At 39.3% G+C, this 19,442-nt stretch overlaps 2 protein-coding genes across 4 annotated transcripts; one reads left to right on the top strand and one right to left on the bottom strand.

The window, feature by feature from the left end:
• The first annotated feature begins 49 nt into the window (after positions 1–49).
• stau1 (staufen double-stranded RNA binding protein 1) lies at positions 50–9,172 on the top strand. Of its 3 annotated transcripts, none has more exons than XM_085457088.1 (15): positions 50–247; positions 2,806–3,085; positions 3,345–3,466; positions 3,550–3,706; positions 3,815–3,971; positions 4,080–4,251; positions 4,361–4,456; positions 4,605–4,817; positions 4,904–5,047; positions 5,174–5,320; positions 5,415–5,490; positions 5,569–5,888; positions 6,001–6,123; positions 6,650–6,729; positions 8,151–9,172. In XM_085457088.1, exons 2-15 carry the CDS (start codon positions 2,902–2,904, stop codon positions 8,236–8,238), a joined length of 2,079 nt encoding a protein of 692 aa, XP_085313214.1. In that variant the 5' UTR covers positions 50–247; positions 2,806–2,901; the 3' UTR covers positions 8,239–9,172. The 3 variants fall into 3 exon arrangements, with proteins under 3 accessions (XP_085313214.1, XP_085313216.1, XP_085313213.1); XM_085457090.1 differs by having other exon boundaries at positions 2,802–3,085; positions 3,818–3,971; XM_085457087.1 differs by having other exon boundaries at positions 2,802–3,085.
• Positions 9,173–10,798: 1,626 nt separating this feature from the next.
• rdh20 (retinol dehydrogenase 20) lies at positions 10,799–16,135 on the bottom strand. Its single transcript, XM_085457092.1, is given in 5 exon segments — positions 10,799–11,320; positions 11,451–11,582; positions 14,367–14,514; positions 14,762–14,858; positions 15,683–16,135. Coding segments are annotated over 5 exon segments (951 nt in total). The 3' UTR covers positions 10,799–11,199.
• Positions 16,136–19,442: the final 3,307 nt, after the last annotated feature.

The raw sequence follows: 19,442 nt of genomic DNA, 5'->3' as shown, positions 1-19,442 counted from the left end.
AATGATAATATTTGAGATCGTGGAAGTACTTCCTCCTAGTCGATGTCACTTCCTGCAGAGTGAAGCGAGATAGTGCCATTCTCTTTAGTGTTTGCCCTGTCTTCCCAATGTCCACCTCCTCACCGCTCGCATTTCGATATCAAAATAACGCACTGTGATTCTCCAAACTGGCCATTAACAAAAGCAAACGACCGTAAATCAGCGTGTCATATGGAGTAACTAAAAACCGCACAGAAGGAGCGACGAGGTGAGCTTTACTTTGTGCTCAGACTTTGTCGGCGTTAGCTAGCTAGCGGTGACACCGGGTGCTCCCAGACTCGCTTTGAATTAAACACAAGATGTTTCCTCCCCTTTTTTCTGATGTATTAATTTAATAAACACATGTCAAGTGCTGTTGTCAGTGAGTTGTGGGCGTTGTCTTGCTGTTCTCAGCACCTGTTCAGCAACGAGTCTTGTTTTTTTTGCAAAGATTGTCCTATCATGTCCACCCCTGCCTTTCGTAGCGAATATGCTAGTTAGCGAGCATGTTTCCCCTGTAAAGCTTGTACATCCACCCGGCGGCCTGATTTTAATTAGGAATTATCTGCCAGTAGCTTGTGCTGCTCACAGCTAGTCAAATCATTGACGAATATACAGGTCCAGAAAGCCTACCAGTTAGTAATCGTGGTTGTTTGCAAGCGGCTGTATCAGCTAACCACCTAGCCTCAGTTTTTCGTGTTGTAAATCGAGCTAATAGTAAACATTTTTTCTTAAACAAATTAGTTATTATTAGTATTATTTTTGTATTTAACCATGCTTAGCATGAGATGCAGGTTACAGTCGTTGCATGTAAATGGTGGTTCTGCTCTATCACAGTTAGTGAAGGCTCCCAGGGCCCCTTTGACAGCACGGACCCTCCCAGCTGTGGTTTGAATGAGAACAAAAAGTGATTTGAGTTTTTATCAGCAGCATCCTTACTGTGAGATCAAGGCAGCGAAAATGCTGTTAATAAACATTACTGTGCTGTATTATTATAGGCACTATATGGCTACAGTGTTCCCTTGGTCACTTGGCAGATTATCACTTTTTGGCACAAAAAGTGATTTCCAGTGATTCCATGCGTTTTTGTTTCCCATGTTTCCAGTCCTTTTTGGCCATTTAAAATACCTTTAAATAACTATTTTTATATTTCTTGAAGTTTCTGGTGTCCTCTTGGCCAGATTACTCTTAAAAAGCCATTTTTGTTTTGTCAATGAAACTTTTTAACTTGTTAAAAATGGATATATAATAGCCATAAACTGATTCTACCATGTGATAGGAATGTTGTTTGTGGCTCAAGATAACTTGATATCATTCATGAGGGATACATTTGACATATGTTTTACACAGTATAGGCCAACAAGTTATTTTTAGCAGTTTAAATACAGCCAATCGCTTTTTGGCAAAGGCTGTTAATCCGTTTTGGGCACAACACTGTTCTTATAGGCTGATTGATAAAGTTATCTCCCCAGTATAGACAAACTGGGTGACCTGTGCTGGGACCAACACATATTACTGTTTCTGTCCTGCTTTTCTTTAAATTGGCAAATTGTCTGTAGTGCTCAAATGAACACAAAATTTGTATTTAACTACCAGAGTGATTTTTTTTTTTCATGCTATGCTGTCAAATGTCTGTTACTTACAATGAAATGTATTTATACCCTTAAACCACCTTAAATGGGTTTCATATTGTTATGCAGATGATATCTGATTGTAAATTTCTTTTTCTTCACCTCACAATGTTCCAAAAATATCTATCCTTCATGACTTTAATGATGCCACAAAGCACTGCATGGCTGCTGATTACATTTTAGTTATTACTGGAAGTAACCATTGAAGCTCTTCTGAACTGAGCAGTTTGTGTCATATTTCAGGCGTACTTATGGAACAAAATGACTGTGCGTGTTTGGCAGAAGTCGGTGCAGGTGGTCTCTACCTGGGCAGCTACCGAAACTATTCTTAAGGCCCCAAGATCACATCTTTATTGATATATACAGAGATTCAAAACTTGTCATTAATGGTACAGGGAAAGTTTTCAAATGATGTCTTTATGGGGAAAGTATTAATAGTCTTGTGCGATCCTGCTTTTTTAATCTTGGCGATCACTTTCAGAGATGTGCATTATCAAATGCCTGCTTACATTCGTGAACTCTTTCGTCCTTATATAACGTGCAGATAATTCAAGTCTTTCTGCTCAACACCTATTGCCAGACTAAAAAAAAGAGAGACTGTGCTTTCAAAGTTGCAGCTTCAAACTATGGAATGCACTACCATTACATTTGAGATCTGTGGACTGTATTGAAACATTAGTTTGAATCAAAAGAAAACACATTCTTCTACATCTTGAATAAAAAGAAAAATTGTTTTGTAAAAAAGCCAGGCTTTCTTCATTGCATTCCTGACTGATTGAATGTGCTAGAAAGAACATTTTGTTTTTGGCAACTGCAAAATGCAGAAAAATAAATAGTAAATTCACATAGTGCTGTTTAGTTTTTTAGTGTAGCTGATAATATTAGGTTGACTTAAGCTTAGTGTACAGCAGTGCTGATTGACTGCTGGACGGTGCTACTCTTGGTTCCCTTATCTGTTTTTGTTGCACTTGTAAGTAAATTGTTCAGGTGTTTAAGTCTTTGTTTAACAGTCCTGCAATTGACACCTTTTATCTTTGACTTCTAGGATTTCTGCTCTTGTGAAGGTTTTGATGCTGCTTTATTTTTTCAAAATGAAGATTTTCTTATATTCTAGTTATTTATTATTTGAAAACTTATGTCCTCTTTTTCCAGGTAGACCCTACATTCAGATCACCTCAATCAGCAGTCCTCCCCCACTGTAAATTTATATTCTTGACCTCATCTTACTGTTAACTTAGCTATAGCAGCGAGGATGTCTCAGCTCCAGTTTCAGTGTCCAGCTAGCCCCATGCCCGCTGCTTCTGCCCCCCTGCAGCCACAGCCTAGCTACAGCATCCCTTGTGCCTCAGGCACCCTACCGTCAGAGAGCGCCAGCCAGCCCATCAGGAGCTCCGCTCTCCCCGCAGGGTCAGCCACTCCCTACAATAGCACCACAGGTAGGTTTTCTGATTTTGTTTGGTCAAAAAGCTTACTTATCGGTGATGGCATTTAAATTAATTAGTTTGGGATTTATTGTTTAGTTTTTATGATCACATTATGCATCTCACACCCCTTTTATTGCAATGTTTTGTTAAAAAATTTGTTAGAACCTGGAATGCTTTTGCCAGATAGTATGTGTATGAGATTGTGAGACTTTATGATGGTTCCTGTAGATAGTTATAAAGAGAATTTTGGATCTTTCTTTTCCATAAACAGTATCTAACATGGCAAACCCTAAAGAGAAGACCCCTATGTGTTTGGTGAATGAGTTAGCCCGTTTTAACAAGATTCAACCTGAATATAAGCTGCTTTGTGAGCAAGGGCCAGCTCACTCAAAGGTACGAGTTGCTCACATCATTTTATTATTACGGTTGTCCTGTTCTGCTGCAACTTTGTGCTAATGATGGAGAATCAATTTTAGATTTTCTCAGTGAGGCTCACGCTGGGAGATCAGCATTGGGAGGCAGAGGGGACCAGTATCAAGAAAGCTCAGCATTCCGCTGCTGCATCAGCCCTCGCTGAGACTACACTCCCTAAACCCACTGTGAGGACACCCCGCAGCACAGGAAAGCACCAAGGTACGCTCTTCCCACTGGTTTTATTGTATTCTCTTTTCTAATTGTTGCTAACACCTTGTAAAATAGAAGCAGTGAATTCATTTTTGGTTTTTTTTGTTTATCTCAAAGCAGATGGCATGACGCATATTACAGAGCTGAGTGCACTATGCATCAAACTTGGTAAAAAGCCTCTCTATAAACCCATCGACGCATATACGGGGATGAGACCACCAAACTTCAACTACAATGTGCGGGCTCCAGGGCCTTACCAGCGCTCTATGCAACAGTGAGTTTGCATCATTTAGAAATCTGAGCAGAAATCTTATTGTCTCTCTCTCTTTTTTTGAGGAAATGGGGGGGAAATGGGTTGTATTTAACTTCAATTGTCATCCAGGTACTACTACCCATTTCCTCCTGTGGGACCAATGATATATCATGTGGAGCTTTCTATTGGAGGCCAGCAGTTTTTTGGGAAAGGACGAACGCGGCAGTTAGCCAAACACGATGCTGCTGCCAAGGCCTTGAAAGTACTGCAGAAGGAGCCAATACTGCAACAGTTGCCAGTGGTGAGGAAAGAAGCCCACACTCGGCATCTGTGATATTTATTGCTTCTGGGTTTTTTTTGTCGTTGTTGTTTGTTTTGTTTTTTTTAAAACATGTCCTCTTTTTTGACAGGTGAATGGAGAGCCCGAGGAGGAGAACCTGAACAAATCAGAAATCAGTCAAGTCTTTGAAATTGCACTTAAACGCAACTTACCTGTCAGCTTTGAGGTTTAAATGGATTTTATTTATCATTTAGGGGGGGATTTATGTCATTCACCAATTTGTACTCCACTGCATGTTCCTTCTGCCCATAATCTATTGAGTTTAATAGAATAAATGCTCCCCTACATCAGGTGTTTCCACTTTTGCTTTCCAGGTTTTAAAAGAAGAGGGCCCTCCACACATGAAGACTTTTGTAGTGCGTGTTACAGTTGGCGAGTTCACAGGAGAGGGCGAGGGAAAAAGTAAAAAGATTGCAAAGAAGCTAGCAGCAGCAGCTGTGCTGGGAGAGTTGAAGAGACTACCCCATATACCCAGTGTAGAAAAGACGCAGCCCCGCATCAAAAAGAAAACCAAATCTATCATCAAGGTAGTGCAAGTTTTATACTAGAGTTGGGATAGTGATTACACACCTAACGGCTTCCTTAAGCAATCATTAACCTGTCGTGCCAACAGCTGCAGACCAGTCCAGAATATGGACAGGGAATGAATCCCATCAGCCGCTTGGCTCAGATCCAGCAGGCCAAGAAGGAGAAGGAGCCGGAGTATAGCATGGTGACAGAGAGAGGGCTGCCACGGCGCAGGGAGTTTGTCATGCAGGTGAGTCAGCTGCAGCCGAGGCATGCTGGCAGCAGCACTTATGCAACATCTGTCTCTGCTTTCCTCTGTCTCCGCTTGTTAATTTCTCATTTCGTTCATCTTTTCCATCTGTTTATTCTGGTCCAGGTTACTGTGTGTGGGCAGTCTGCAGAGGGAATGGGACCCAGCAAGAAGGTGGCCAAGAGGAACGCAGCAGAGAAAATGCTGGAGCTCTTGGGGTATAAAGTGCCTCAGCCTCAACCCCCAAAACCGGCACTCAAAACTGATGAAAAGGTACTGCTTAGACCTTCTCAGGAAAGTCTCATAAATAAGTTAGGTGGCCAATGTTTATATTATATTTATATAGTAAAATTGTTGTTATATTTAGACCCCAGTGAAAAAGCCAGGTGATGGGCGCAAAGTGACCTTCTACGAACCTGGTTCTGTAGAGGAGGGGACACTGGGTAAGACTTGATGGGAAAATAAAAAACTATTAACAATCATGAAGAAAATCATTAACCTTGGAGCCTTTTGTTCAAAAGGTTCCAAGGAGGAGGACTTCCGCCTGCCTTACCTGAGCCACCAGCAGCTGCCTGCAGGGATCCTGCCCATGATGCCTGAGGTGGCACAAGCAGTTGGGGCCTGCCAAGGATCCCAGGCCAAGGACTACAGTCGAAGTATACCCAACCCAGGCAAGACCACGATCACTGCCATGATTGCCAACGAGCTGCTTTATGCTGGGACATCACTGACTGCAGAGACTATCCTGAAGACTAAAAATAACATGAATCAACTGCCCCACGGCCCCCTAACCAGGCCCTCGGAACAGCTCGGCTATCTGGCATCTGTGCAGGGTCTACAGGTAAACAATGGGTTTGACTTTCATGAGCTTAATTATTCAGTTTGAATTGTATAAATTGTTTTTTATGGTACAAATTAGTATAAATAATTTAAAATGTATCATCTGCTTGCAGGTGGAATACAAGGATTTTCCCAAAAACAATAAGAATGAGTTTGTGTCACTGATTAACTGCTCCTCCCAGCCACCGCTCATCAGTCATGGGATTGGGAAAGATGTAGAATCCTGTCATGATATGGTGAGTATTTATTTCAGAAACTACAGATTTAACACTCATTGACGCCCTTTGTGAGTGAGCCACAATAGTGATCAGGGAAATATATTTTCAGTGATGGGGGGTATAGTCAGCTGTTGATGTATAATAATCGTTTGTTAAATATTTATTTCGTGAGTGGAAGAGGGAGCTTTCAAAGGTAATACGGGTTTCTTTCTCAGTGTGCAAGTCCCGAGCCCTTGCTACTAACAGAAAAACACGTTTAATAATTCCTAACTTTATCCCAGCAACTTTCCATGAAGAGGATTTGGAATAAATCTTGTGTGGAGTCGTGCAAGTGTGACCAAAAGGCACACGATTGCTGTTAATGTCATGATGACACATTACAAAGGCTTTAGGCCAGCCGTTTCCAAAATAGGGGCTGTATAAGCCAGCTGCTTCATGCACTCCCATTCCTTTTTGTTGCTTCTTCCAAGACAGTAAGACTTCCAAGACTCATACTTTTCAGGTTACAGCTCAGATAACGCATACTGTTGCTTATTTTTTTTAGGCTGCACTGAACATATTGAAGTTGCTCTCAGAGTTGGACCAGCAGTCAAACGAAAGGACAGGAAATGGACCAGTTTCTGGGTAAGCTATGAGAAACACTGCCTTTCAACTTGTAAAACATTTACATTTTCATTGCTGTTACGTCTTTAAAAACCTCATTTTCTCTTGTTCCAGTCAGGAAAGAGTTAAATAAAACCTTCAGACAAATGCAGCTGTCCAAAATCTGATGAATCACATACAGTGATGTCAGTTTGCATAGATGTCTGTTAGATCTGAAAAGTAAAAATGAGAGTGAAAAGAGGTTTTGGTGGTGTAGTGTTATAGAGAAGGGAACTTTACCTATATCTACATATTGGACTAACAATATAACACACCTGATTCTCTGATTAAGTTGAGTTGCATTGTAGATGATGTGAGGTTGAAGTTTGAGATGGCACGAGAATACATCCTTGGGGTTCGTGTATTTAGATTGTTCAAGGAGGAAGAGTGTGTGTGGGATGGTTCAAAAAAAAAGAAGAAGAAAATCTGGACGTCTGATGCTTTTTTTATGCTAATAGTGACACTAAACAGTGGTTGGAGATGCAACCAAAGATTATGTGTGATGAACTTGTGACCTTGTTACCTTGGAAATGATTGGTTTGAAACCCAGGACCAGGTTTGAGCCACTTGTTAGTCAGCTGCGGTCTTCAAAGCAATTTTGGTGTGTGAGTATGGAGTCAGTCTGCGATCAGTTTTCAGTTGAACAGGGTCAAGCTGGCAATTACGTGCAATCTGTCTGTGATAATACAATATTAACTGTGATAAATTGGTGAAAATGGAAAATGTTTGCAACTCTATCCCTTTATACATGCATAGAAATTGACATTAACTGTCTATATTCAGCCCGAACCTTATAAATTTGAAATAGAAATGCAGAAATAACTTGGATGGGGATTTAAATGCAAACTTACATAGACGCTCAGCAACTTTGCTTTTAGATCAGAGTATAACCAGAATACACCAACTGGCAAGTAGTTAAGTCCAGTCGGTGCAGACTGACTCTGATTGCAACATGTTAGCAATCTTTCTATGTTTTTAAATTAGGCTTTGGTGACAAATAACAAATAATACATCTCTCTGAGAGTGACCACAGTCAAAATCACACCACAAATTTTTGGAGACAGGTTGCCTCTCATCAGGCAACCTGTGCCGATACCCTCTGATCGAAAGTGGTGCCGCAACTGCTAGTTGTGCAGCAAATGCAAGTCACAAAGAGGTTTCTGTCTTTTATTGTGTTACTGAGCTTATAAGGGGTGTAGAAAGAAGTAAACGCCACATCTTGTTAGATGTTAAATGATGCGGGGCTCTGTAAACACAACAGAATTGTCACATGTAAATTCTTCCATGTTATTTTTAAAAATGAAGTGAATATATTCCACTTCAATAAACACTTGTGTATGGAGACAAAAAAAAGAGTGTTATGTGAGAGCTCAGCTAAGTTAATAATTTTTTATTTTCCGCAGGTGTGGCAAACAAGAAATTGAAGGGGACTTGCACATCAAACAGGCTAACTCAAGCACATTGGCACAGACCCTGGATGGCACTGTTTAGATTATGAGGTTTGGTTGTAAAAGCACTAGAGAAAACTCAGACACTGTGTTCTTAGTCAGATTTAGAAGGCTACAGGAAACTTTGGACTCTGTAGACTCTAAACCATCACTGTTCATATTCACCGTTACAAAATGTTCACAGTTAAACAAGATTAATAGGAAAAATAGACTATCCTCCTTGATGTTGTTTAATTGTACACATTATTTTTCTGTTGCTTTGTAGGGAAAAAAAAGTAGCTGCATCCTAGCCAATCAATTGGGAGGAGGGGTGCTTGATAAGGGGAGGAGAAAAAGGAAGAAGTGATTTACTGTGAACTCTTTATTTTGCATAGAACTTGTTTACTCTTTGTGAGAACTGCTAACTCTTGTTTTTAAGTGTTTTACGTTTTGTCCCCTGCAGAGGTAGTTCATTAAAGAATATTCTCAATATGGTTTAGATCTTTGTCTAGGGTGCAGCTGGTGAACCTCTGATTTTCCTAGAGTGCTTTATATCAACAACCACAAGTGAAGTGTTATCAACATTACCATGTAGGGCTGGGAAGAATCTGTGACTAAATGTAGCGTGTTGTAATGTGATCTTGTCGAATCTGTGTGTGGCAGGGATGTTTCCCTGTTGCACCAGTTTCCTTGAAAATCCCTTTTCCTCCCTTATGTCAAACTCTCCCTACTCTTTCTGCTCCCCATGGTAATTAAATGTGCTTACATGCACAAAACTAAGATTTGCCATTTTGTCTCTTTCTTTGTAATGTATAGAGGTGTGCTCGATTATGATTTTGCACTGATGTTGGCCAATTTAAGAGTTGTTACAGATATACTAACTCTTTAATATCCTTCACATATGCTAAATCTTGTGAATCTCTGGGCAGATTGCATATTTTGGTGATTCATTTTTTTTGATGTTTAAAAAAATGTAAATAAAGCCCCTGCAGCAAGCACGCACGGAGTGAACATTTCATAAACTGGTATCAAGGGGGTATATATTGTCTAATATGCCCTGATTGGACAGTTTATTTAGGTAGAACATAAAATTGACTCAATATTCAACTGTTTATGATACTGTCAACATCATCTGCAGCAAATAACTATTTCGTAGCAAGTTGTTTACTGAAAAAGAGAAAATATCCAGTAAGGGGCAGTTTTCTGGGTGAAAAAGCCTTTTTGATACCAGAGGTCAGGTGAAAATGGCCAGACTTCTCGGAGCTGATAGGCCAGCGGAAGTAACTCAAATAACCACATGCAGATGATCACGTCTGAACATATTGCCTGAAAGTTGATTCTGTTCATGACAACAGAGCGTTTTCAGTCAGAGGAGCGTTTAATCACTCATCCAAATGACATCTTGAGTCCCAGCTGACTGCAGGTTTCCCAAACCTTATAAACAGTGCATTTGCATAATGACCAAAACTAGCACCATTGCATAACAATGAGCCATGGGCTTAGTTTCATGATTGTTAATGTGCAAATAAGTTCTCGGCAACCTGTACGCTGCTGAGACTGAAGAAGTCACTTGGATGACTGATGAAACATTTGCTCCATTGAAAACGCTGGATCGCTCTGCATGCGTCAAAGACACCTCTGAATACACAGCACATGGAGCACTGAAGCAGATGGGCTACGACAACAGAAGACTAAGACACTATGAGCAGGAAACTGAGGTTACAATAAACATGGCTATAGCTTGCTAACATTTTTATAGAAAATACTTAAAATTGCTTTTATTGCACCTTTAATGTCCCATTCAGTGGTTGAAGGTATCATTACAGTAAATCTATATCTGAATAAATATTGATTCTGCTAATTGAATTCAGGGTTAGTTTTACAGTATCGTACGCAATCGTTTGTTGCGTTATAACCAAATATTTGCTTCATAAAAACAAACGTGTATGATCTGAATCTTCTCATCCAAGACTTTTCAGTTGTTCTTCCTTGAGTGCACAAACAAGAGCTCATTCTGGGAATTATGACCAGAGACATTTACAACACCACATTGTGCTGCAGGAAATGTTTCATCGTTAGTCATACTCGTTCACTTGCATAAAATTAGAGAATGTTTGTCCAGTGACTGTGATTAGTATTGCTAATCTCACAAGACAGAAGTGTCACTTCTGTCTTGTGAGATTAGCAATACTTTTTAGCCTTCTTCTGCTACGTAAACTACACGTGCACTCATACATGCATGATCTGCAAGTGCAGTTTGTCCAGAATTTTCCACTCAAAAGTCCATATTAGCATTCAGTCAGTGGAGCTAAGCATCTTTTTTCTAGAAGGGACAGTTCTTATTCTGACAATTCTGATTCTGATTCTGATTACATATTTTTATATGTAAGTCATACGTCATAAATACTAGACACATTATTATTAAAGTTATTATTCTTGGTCTACATAGAGAAAGATTAATAAAATTCCCCTTTTGCAGTGTTACTTACTTTTTCTTGCTTACAGTTTATGATCTTTACAGGAAAACAATGCACCAGACGCGTCGCTTGCTGTGTTCTAACAGCATTTGTAGGTGTTGTTTTAGGTCATTTTATTATATGTGAATATAACAGAGTATAGAGGATTGCATAACAGCTATTAAAGAAGCTTTCCCATTTGGATCAGTGTAGGATTTAATCACTGTTTGGGCATTTCACAGATTTATGGTGAAAACATTTCAAGGGCACTTTACATTTCATATGAGCATTATTGAAATCTTCTTGGAGGCTGATGACTACTTGGCTGAGTTGTCATCCAGTACAGACTTCCAAATGATCAGCCTGAAAATGTAAAGTCTGTTTTATTATATCCATTTGACTGACTCATGGCTGCAGATGGACAATTTGGCCTGTTGTTCACAAAACCCACATTTTTTTCTTTCTTTTTTTTTGTCCTGTCTGATGTATTGTGGGCCCTTTGAAATACCTTTGAAGGTATTGTTAACATTTGTACTCCTAAAGTTGTTTCTTTGTGTAAAAATGTATGACTAGGCGACTGCAACAGAGCCATTTGTCACTTGTTTTTTCGTGGTTTCAATAAAGGGGTACATGCACTTGTCAGAACCCATGAAGCGATACGTGGTCACGTTAGATTCCCATGGCAACAACCTGAAAAAGAACAAAGACAGTAGAAGCTTAAATACCGTAATCAGCTGTTGAAAATGGATAGAAAAGGACATTTTCGAAAAGCATTCATCTTTATTTAGTATCTGGAAAATGTGAAGGTTGTGAGACTCACGCTCTGAAAAGAACAGGCAGGTAGGTGAGGCGAGGGATACACACTAATGGCTGGTTTACCAGGATAGCGTTCATAGCCTGCTCAACACAATACTGGGGCTCCAGAGGGGGCAGGAGCAGTTCCACTTCCTCCCTAACATCAAGGAACATTTAAAATATCAAGCAACATGAAACATTAGCAATAGACTCATACATAGGTTGTGTCATTGAGTATTTGAGGACATTTTTTTGTCCGTTTAAGAGCAAAATTGGATTTAGCCTTCTACAGGGAGTGCAGAATTATTAGGCAAGTTGTATTTTTGAGGAATAATTTTATTATTGAACAACAACCATGTTCTCAATGAACCCAAAAAAACTCATTAATATCAAAGCTGAATGTTTTTGGAAGTAGTTTTTAGTTTGTTTTTAGTTTCAGCTATTTTAGGGGGATATCTGTGTGTGCAGGTGACTATTACTGTGCATAATTATTAGGCAACTTAACAAAAAACAAATATATACCCATTTCAATTATTTATTTTTACCAGTGAAACCAATATAACATCTCCACATTCACAAATATACATTTCTGACATTCAAAAACAAAACAAAAACAAATCAGCGACCAATATAGCCACCTTTCTTTGCAAGGACACTCAAAAGCCTGCCATCCATGGATTCTGTCAGTGTTTTGATCTGTTCACCATCAACATTGCATGCAGCAGCAACCACAGCCTCCCAGACACTGTTCAGAGAGGTGTACCGTTTTCCCTCCTTGTAAATCTCACATTTGATGATGGACCACAGGTTCTCAATGGGGTTCAGATCAGGTGAACAAGGAGGCCATGTCATTAGTTTTTCTTCTTTTATACCCTTTCTTGCCAGCCACGCTGTGGAGTACTTGGACGCGTGTGATGGAGCATTGTCCTGCATGAAAATCATGTTTTTCTTGAAGGATGCAGACTTCTTCCTGTACCACTGCTTGAAGAAGGTGTCTTCCAGGAACTGGCAGTAGGACTGGGAGTTGAGCTTGACTCCATCCTCAACCCGAAAAGGCCCCACAAGCTCATCTTTGATGATACCAGCCCAAACCAGTACTCCACCTCCACCTTGCTGGCGTCTGAGTCGGACTGGAGCTCTCTGCCCTTTACCAATCCAGCCACAGGCCCATCCATCTGGCCCATCAAGACTCACTCTCATTTCATCAGTCCAGAAAACCTTAGAAAAACCAGTCTTGAGATATTTCTTGGCCCAGTCTTGACGTTTCAGCTTGTGTGTCTTGTTCAGTGGTGGTCGTCTTTCAGCCTTTCTTACCTTGGCCATGTCTCTGAGTATTGCACACCTTGTGCTTTTGGGCACTCCAGTGATGTTGCAGCTCTGAAATATGGCCAAACTGGTGGCAAGTGGCATCTTGGCAGCTGCACGCTTGACTTTTCTCAGTTCATGGGCAGTTATTTTGCGCCTTGGTTTTTCCACACGCTTCTTGCGACCCTGTTGACTATTTTGAATGAAACGCTTGATTGTTCGATGATCACGCTTCAGAAGCTTTGCAATTTTGAGACTGCTGCATCCCTCTGCAAGATATCTCACTATTTTTGACTTTTCTGAGCCTGTCAAGTCCTTCTTTTGACCCATTTTGCCAAAAGAAAGGACGTTGCCTAATAATTATGCACACCTGATATAGGGTGTTGATGTCATTAGACCACACCCCTTCTCATTACAGAGATGCACATCACCTAATATGTTTAATTGGTAGTAGGCTTTCGAGCCTATACAGCTTGGAGTAAGACAACATGCATGAAGAGGATGATGTGGACAAAATACTCATTTGCCTAATAATTCTGCACTTCCTGTATGATGGACCCTCAAAGAATGATCAGTCTGTATGTGTATGTGAGTGAGGTATATTCAGGTCTACAGACTAAACTCTCCTTGTTTGTGTCTAAACTATGACACTCAAAATAAATTTAGAGTTAGGAGTAAATATGTTAGGATTGTCAGTGACACAGTTTTCATAATTTTTCACATGGCAAGCTACAACTGAAATACAGACCTTTAATTTTTAATAACCAATTAAATTCTCAGTTCAATTCAATTTTCAGTTCAAATGAGTCCCGTTTTATTTATATAGCACCAAATCACAACACCCTTTACTTTTATATTCTAAGGTAAAGACCTTACAGTAATACAAAGAAAACAGGGAAAACCCCAACAATCATATGGTCTCCTATGAGCAAGCGCTTTGGCAACAATGGGAAGTAAAAACTCCCTTTTAACAGGAAGAAACCTCCAGCAGAACCAGGATCAGCGAGTGCCGCGGCCGGTTGGGGGTGAGTGGATGAAGACAGTACACAGACATGCTTTGAGATTAACAGTAACTAATAATTAGATCAAAATTTAGCTCTTGCTGAGGGTGATGAATTGTTCATACTTTCTAGGGAACTCTATATTTTCTCTTTGCTGTAGTCTTCTACATAGATGGATAGAGATAAACCTAAAAAATAAACCTGTGTGTGTTTTATCTTATTTTAATGTTCCTGAGTGTACCAAACTGTTGAGTTGGCCTGTGATGGATTTTTGTTTTGTTTTTAATTTCTCTTTTACTTGTTCACATATATAGCTTCTAGATTCAAAATACTACCTCGAGAGTCAACGCTAGACCTTTTACCATCTAATTAATGGGAAAAAAGGAAAAGAAATAAAGAATTACAGAAAAATAGCCTTGTTGTCTTCAGTGATATTTCCAATTAACAGAAAATAGGGGACTCTGTAATTCCTCAACAGTTAATGCAATGTTTTAGTTAAATGCCTTGATTTAAGGTTGAGTCTGCACTCTTGTCACATCGTCACTGTTTCATGAAAGAGAGCCAAATTTATGAAAATTGTTTCACTCACCATAGTTTTTGGACCTTAACTGTATATGATTATTATGTTGGCATACCTTATCTTGCAGCCTTCAAACATGCCCGTGTCCACGATGTAGGGACACACAAGGGTTGTCTTCACTCCTTCTACCTCCTCAGACAGCAGCTCGTGGGCCAGAGACTCATGGAAGCCCACTGCAGCAAACTTGCTGGCACAGTAATCCTACCACAAAGAAAATCTATCCATCAGAGCTTATTCACGCTGCTTTTAAAGATGCTGAATATTCATTATTTGTGATTTGCCAGCCCTGCTTTGACTGCCAGTGCCGTTATATGCATTTTAATGTGTTACTTGATTTTGGGACTTTGTGAGAGAACAGTGTAAAACACAATAATAAAGCTGCCATATTCTTATTAGTTATATTCTCATATAGACTTATTGTAGCGGTATTTCTCCTGCATTGGCTCATCTCCACACAAGCTGTGCTGAAGAGACAGAGGACGCTGGCAATGGTCACGATGTGTCCGTGATTCAGGGCCTTCATTTGGGGGAGGAAAGCCTTCACTGTCTGAGGCCCACACATAGGAACAACCAGACAAACATGCATTGTCATAGCAGCAAAATGGAATGAGGCAACAAACTGTGCAGTGTTGTTAAATGTGACTTAAATACTGTTCGATGTGTAGGTTATTATGTGTAGCTTACGTTGCACAAGCACCTTGTTAATAAGAGGATTGACGTCAAAGTTGCTAGTCCATAGGGTGAATGGGATAATGCTCTTGACGCAAAGCAATTTTACATTTCAAGTGTCCCTCAATAACATGCTCTGTGTACAGCCGACTGTAAAAAGATTATCCAGTATGAAATCCAAAAGAAAGAATTCCAGCTCTCTGATTCTTAGTCGGTAAAAGTTACTGGCCAAAGATGTGCTATGATTTGATTGTGTAATGCGTATTGTCTGTGATGTGCTGCTAAACCATTCTGCCTTTTGTTCCAGCGTTTGGCATTTTCACAGCTGATTAACTTTCAGCATTTATCTTCTGGATGTGCATGGTTAGTGACCTTGATTGATTTCTGATCAGTAGTTTGCAATGATAGTTGCATATTTAGACAGGAACACATTTTCTTTTGACCATACTCATAAAAAACACAGTATTGCTCTGGATAATCAAGTTAGAAAAAAGAAAAGAAAAGAAGCTATGATAAGCCCCAAAGCTTAGCATCTAAAATTTTGTGATACACTGGCATCTACAAGTATATCCAGCTAACAAGAAAGTTGGAAAGATGAAGTAAATCTGGACTGTTAAACCACTCAAATAAGAAGCTTCATTGCTTCAGATGTGACTGGGGAAATGTCTTCTATACATTTGATTTTAAACATTGAGTTCTCACCTAGAACAGAGCATGACAGTTGACTTTCATAGTCCTCTCAATCAGCTCATCAGGACAGTCTAGGATGCGCTTCCCAGCCACCACTCCAGCATTGTTCACTAGTATTGTAACGTCCCGGCCAAGGTCCTTTCTCATAAGCTCTGCGTTGCGGTACACATCTTCCCGGCTGGTTAAGTCCACTGCGTAGGTGTACGCCTTTCCCCCCATCTCATGCACCAGCTTGGCTGTCTGCTCATTGGAATTGCTATTAATGTCCCACAGCACCACTTCTGCCCCTTGCTTGGTGAATTCCAGAGCAAAGAGACGGCCCAGGCCACTGCCTGATCCGGTTATGAGCACCAGCTCGCCATCAATGGGCTTGGTGCATGGAGGCAAGATAACCCGCAAAGAATTTCTCAGGATGAAGTAAATGACATCCAGCAGCATCATCTGGAGGTCCATTAGAAAGATCATTTTGGTTTGTTTGTTTTTTTGTTGTTTTTTTACCCTACAGAAGCTCAGACTTTACCCCTGTTACCTGAAAAGGTGTATTTTCCTACCTGTCCTACAACCAAGTTGGTGCTTTCCTCCTCCTGTGACCCTCAGTCTTCAACTGTGGCTAAATACTCTCCTCCCAGATTAGAGGAAATAACTTGAGCTCCTAAGCTGTAAATGTATGAATTATTATAGATGAAAAATGTGGACCAACAGCTTTGCAGCGAGTTCAGGTTTAACCTTTTAAAGTTCACAGCTGACAAATACTAACAGATGCACCTCAGTAAATACTTTGAATACTTTATGTAAAATATCTTTTTTTTATGTATGCATACAGTAACATTGGCTGAAAGTGAGAGGTGGTGAGGCACTGCTTTAAATGATGGAGACAAATTATTAAATGGATAATAGAGACAGGTGATTTTTCATCATTAGTTCACATTAATACAGAGCTCCATTAATATAGCTTTCAGGCAAAGTGATCAGTAATTAAATTGTATCCTAATAAATATTTGTGATGGGGAAACAAGAAGCTCGGTTAATAAACTTTTCAGTTCCACCTGTACCCGAGTCAAGCAACCCGAAAGATTAGTGCGGCGTAGTTAGCATTTTTGAAATAATACAGATTTAGTCAAACAAGAAAGAAAAGCTTACTGAAAGTCCAGGAACATATTCTAAACCCTCTAAACTCCCACAGATCTTAGACAAAAGGACAGCAGTGGCTCTGAGGGTTAGTTACAGTTACCTTGCAAGATAGATCTTAATTTGGTTCAGTGAAGGGATACGATTCAGTGATAAGATTTGGTCCCAGCTCTACAGCTGCTCAGTAGAGCAGCAAGAATCATATTAAATGAGAACATAAGGAGATAATGTCTATGAACTATAAATCTCTGCACTCTTACTTATATCCCATGAAGCCTGCTTGCTGTGTATCACGTTCTTGTTTTCTAGGTGAGCAGTGCAAGCCTTGTTTACTTTCAGCATTGGCATGTGAGCCACTTTTATCAACCAATAGCCATTTTAACCCATTTCTTGTCATTTTTTTATAGGTAATGTTAATATATGTATTTTTATAGGATTTACAAAGAACATTTACTTACCATGAGGCAATGCATATCCCACAGCAGTGCTTTAGTTGTGATGGATGGCCCCAGTTTGAATCTATGCATAATTTGCTCTCATATTGAAATGTGAATTAAAGAGGTGGTGGGGGGTAAATTATGAAACAAAATTAAGGTAAGATAAAATCCATGTGCATGTGTTTCTACATCAAATTCTTTTTTAAACAGCAAATCTGCTTTTTAAGCTGGTACTAGTTTGTGTCTAACAAGCATTTAACATGTTAAATTCTGTCAAGTGTGCTGGTTTAGTAATCCAGTACAGAGCTGTGTATCATTGCTTGCTTCCTCTGGTGGACATGCATGGATAACGATACATTTTCTAACAGTATTCAGCATCCTTACTGTTGTGAGCCATTTAAAACTGGGCTGTTTCAATATTTTGTGAACTGCAAATAAACCTTTGAATATAATATATTTTAGCACAAACTGAGTAAAGCAGATTTTGTTCCCTGTTGTGAAATGGAGACAAATATAATGAAGTAATAACCGGTTGGCATGGACAGGATGAATGACCATAACAAGCAAAACCTGTTTCATGGGTTTCTCCATGCAGACGTTAGACAGGTTGAGTCAAGTCAGTATATTTACAGAGCACATGTCAAAACTGGAAATGATGACCAGTCGGGTTTTTACAGGGTGGCAACATTGAGATGTTGTTTATTTCATAATTACTATCCTAATAAGTAGAGTAATATAAAAATCACTATGAAAATAATTTATCAATAATTTATTAAAATGATCAGAGCAAAGTACTTTCCTCCTTTGTGATTTCTTATTTTTTTGCATATTTATCACACTTAGATCTTTCACACCAAACCAATTTAATATTAGACAAAGATAACCGGAATAAACACAAAATGCTGTTTTTAAATGATGATTTAATTTCTTATGAGAAAAAAGATATCCAAGCCTACCTGGATTGTGGCCGACCTACAAAAAATGACCTCCAAGAGCACATTAGTTTAATTTTAAATGGATTTTTTATGCTAAAAAAATCTCCAATGTGTAAGAATTAAAACAATTCTGCAAAGAAGAGTGGGCCAAAATTCCCTCACAGTGATGTAAAAGACTCATTGACAGCTATCGGAAACACTTGACTGTAGTTCTTGCTGCAATGACCATTTAATAGGTTTAGGGAGCAAATGGTTTTCCACATAGAGCCAGGTAGGTTTGAATAGCTTTTTCCCCTATAACAAATAAAATAATCATTTAAAAACTGCATTTTGTTTTCACTCATGTTATCTTCGTCTCATATTATTAATTGTTTGATTACTCGAAACATCTAAATGTGATAACTAAGCCAAAAAAAGTGAAAAAAATCAAGAAGGGAGCAAACGCTTTTTCACAGCACTGTGTCAATAAAATCATAAACTAACTGGAGAAATTGTAACTGACTGAAATCTGCTCTTGTTCCCAAATGGATATCATTTCCTCTTATTTCATTGTGAATCTGACCTTTTGGTCTGAGAAGCATTCTTTAGAAAATAAAACATATTCTTTTGAAAATCTTTTAGTTCTGTAATGTGTGTTTTTTATGACATGCATTGCAACGATAATAATACTTATTTGGCCTGGTGCTGTACTCTGCGAGAGTTGTCTCTCTGTTTACTCGAGCAGCAAATAAATGAGGTCATACCTCTGAGAGCTCTGGAGTTTTATGGATACATATAGAGGAAGTTAGAGTCAAGAAAAGAAGAAAAATGAGCCACGCTGTCATGTCTTTGTTTTTCATTACGTTTCCTGTTTCAGTGCAGGGCGAGTCTTAAAGTTGTGGGGTTGTGATTATAACCAATATTTCATGTCCACACATTACCCCTTCCTTCTTCTCTCGCTGTAGCAGCAAATTGGAAATCTGAGTTTAACGATAAGAAGTCTGACAGGACAATAGTCCTACTTTATGCTACCCGAGTGAATAACAGCGACTGGCCTTTTTTCAAAGTCATTCAAAGTATTGCATAGTACATTAAACTTTTTAAATTTGTTGCTGTGTTGGGTGGAGTTGTGATGTCATTTCCCATAAACACTGTGTGTCACTGATTTTTCTCTTCAAGCGTATTTATTTCTCGTATGCCAAGTGGGTTGTCCTAATGGAGGTCTGAGATGCATCGGCCAGGATCCATCATGAATTAGTACAGGATGGAGATCTGACCGATTATACTACTGTG

Source organism: Copadichromis virginalis, linkage group LG5 (genome assembly GCF_057382275.1).
Source record: "Copadichromis virginalis isolate Kocher_CV1m ecotype Utaka linkage group LG5, C_Virginalis_male_GT1.1, whole genome shotgun sequence".
Lineage (NCBI taxonomy): Eukaryota > Metazoa > Chordata > Actinopteri > Cichliformes > Cichlidae > Copadichromis > Copadichromis virginalis.
The sequence above is the reverse complement of the archived record's forward strand: the minus strand, read 5'-3'. Positions and strand labels throughout refer to the sequence as shown.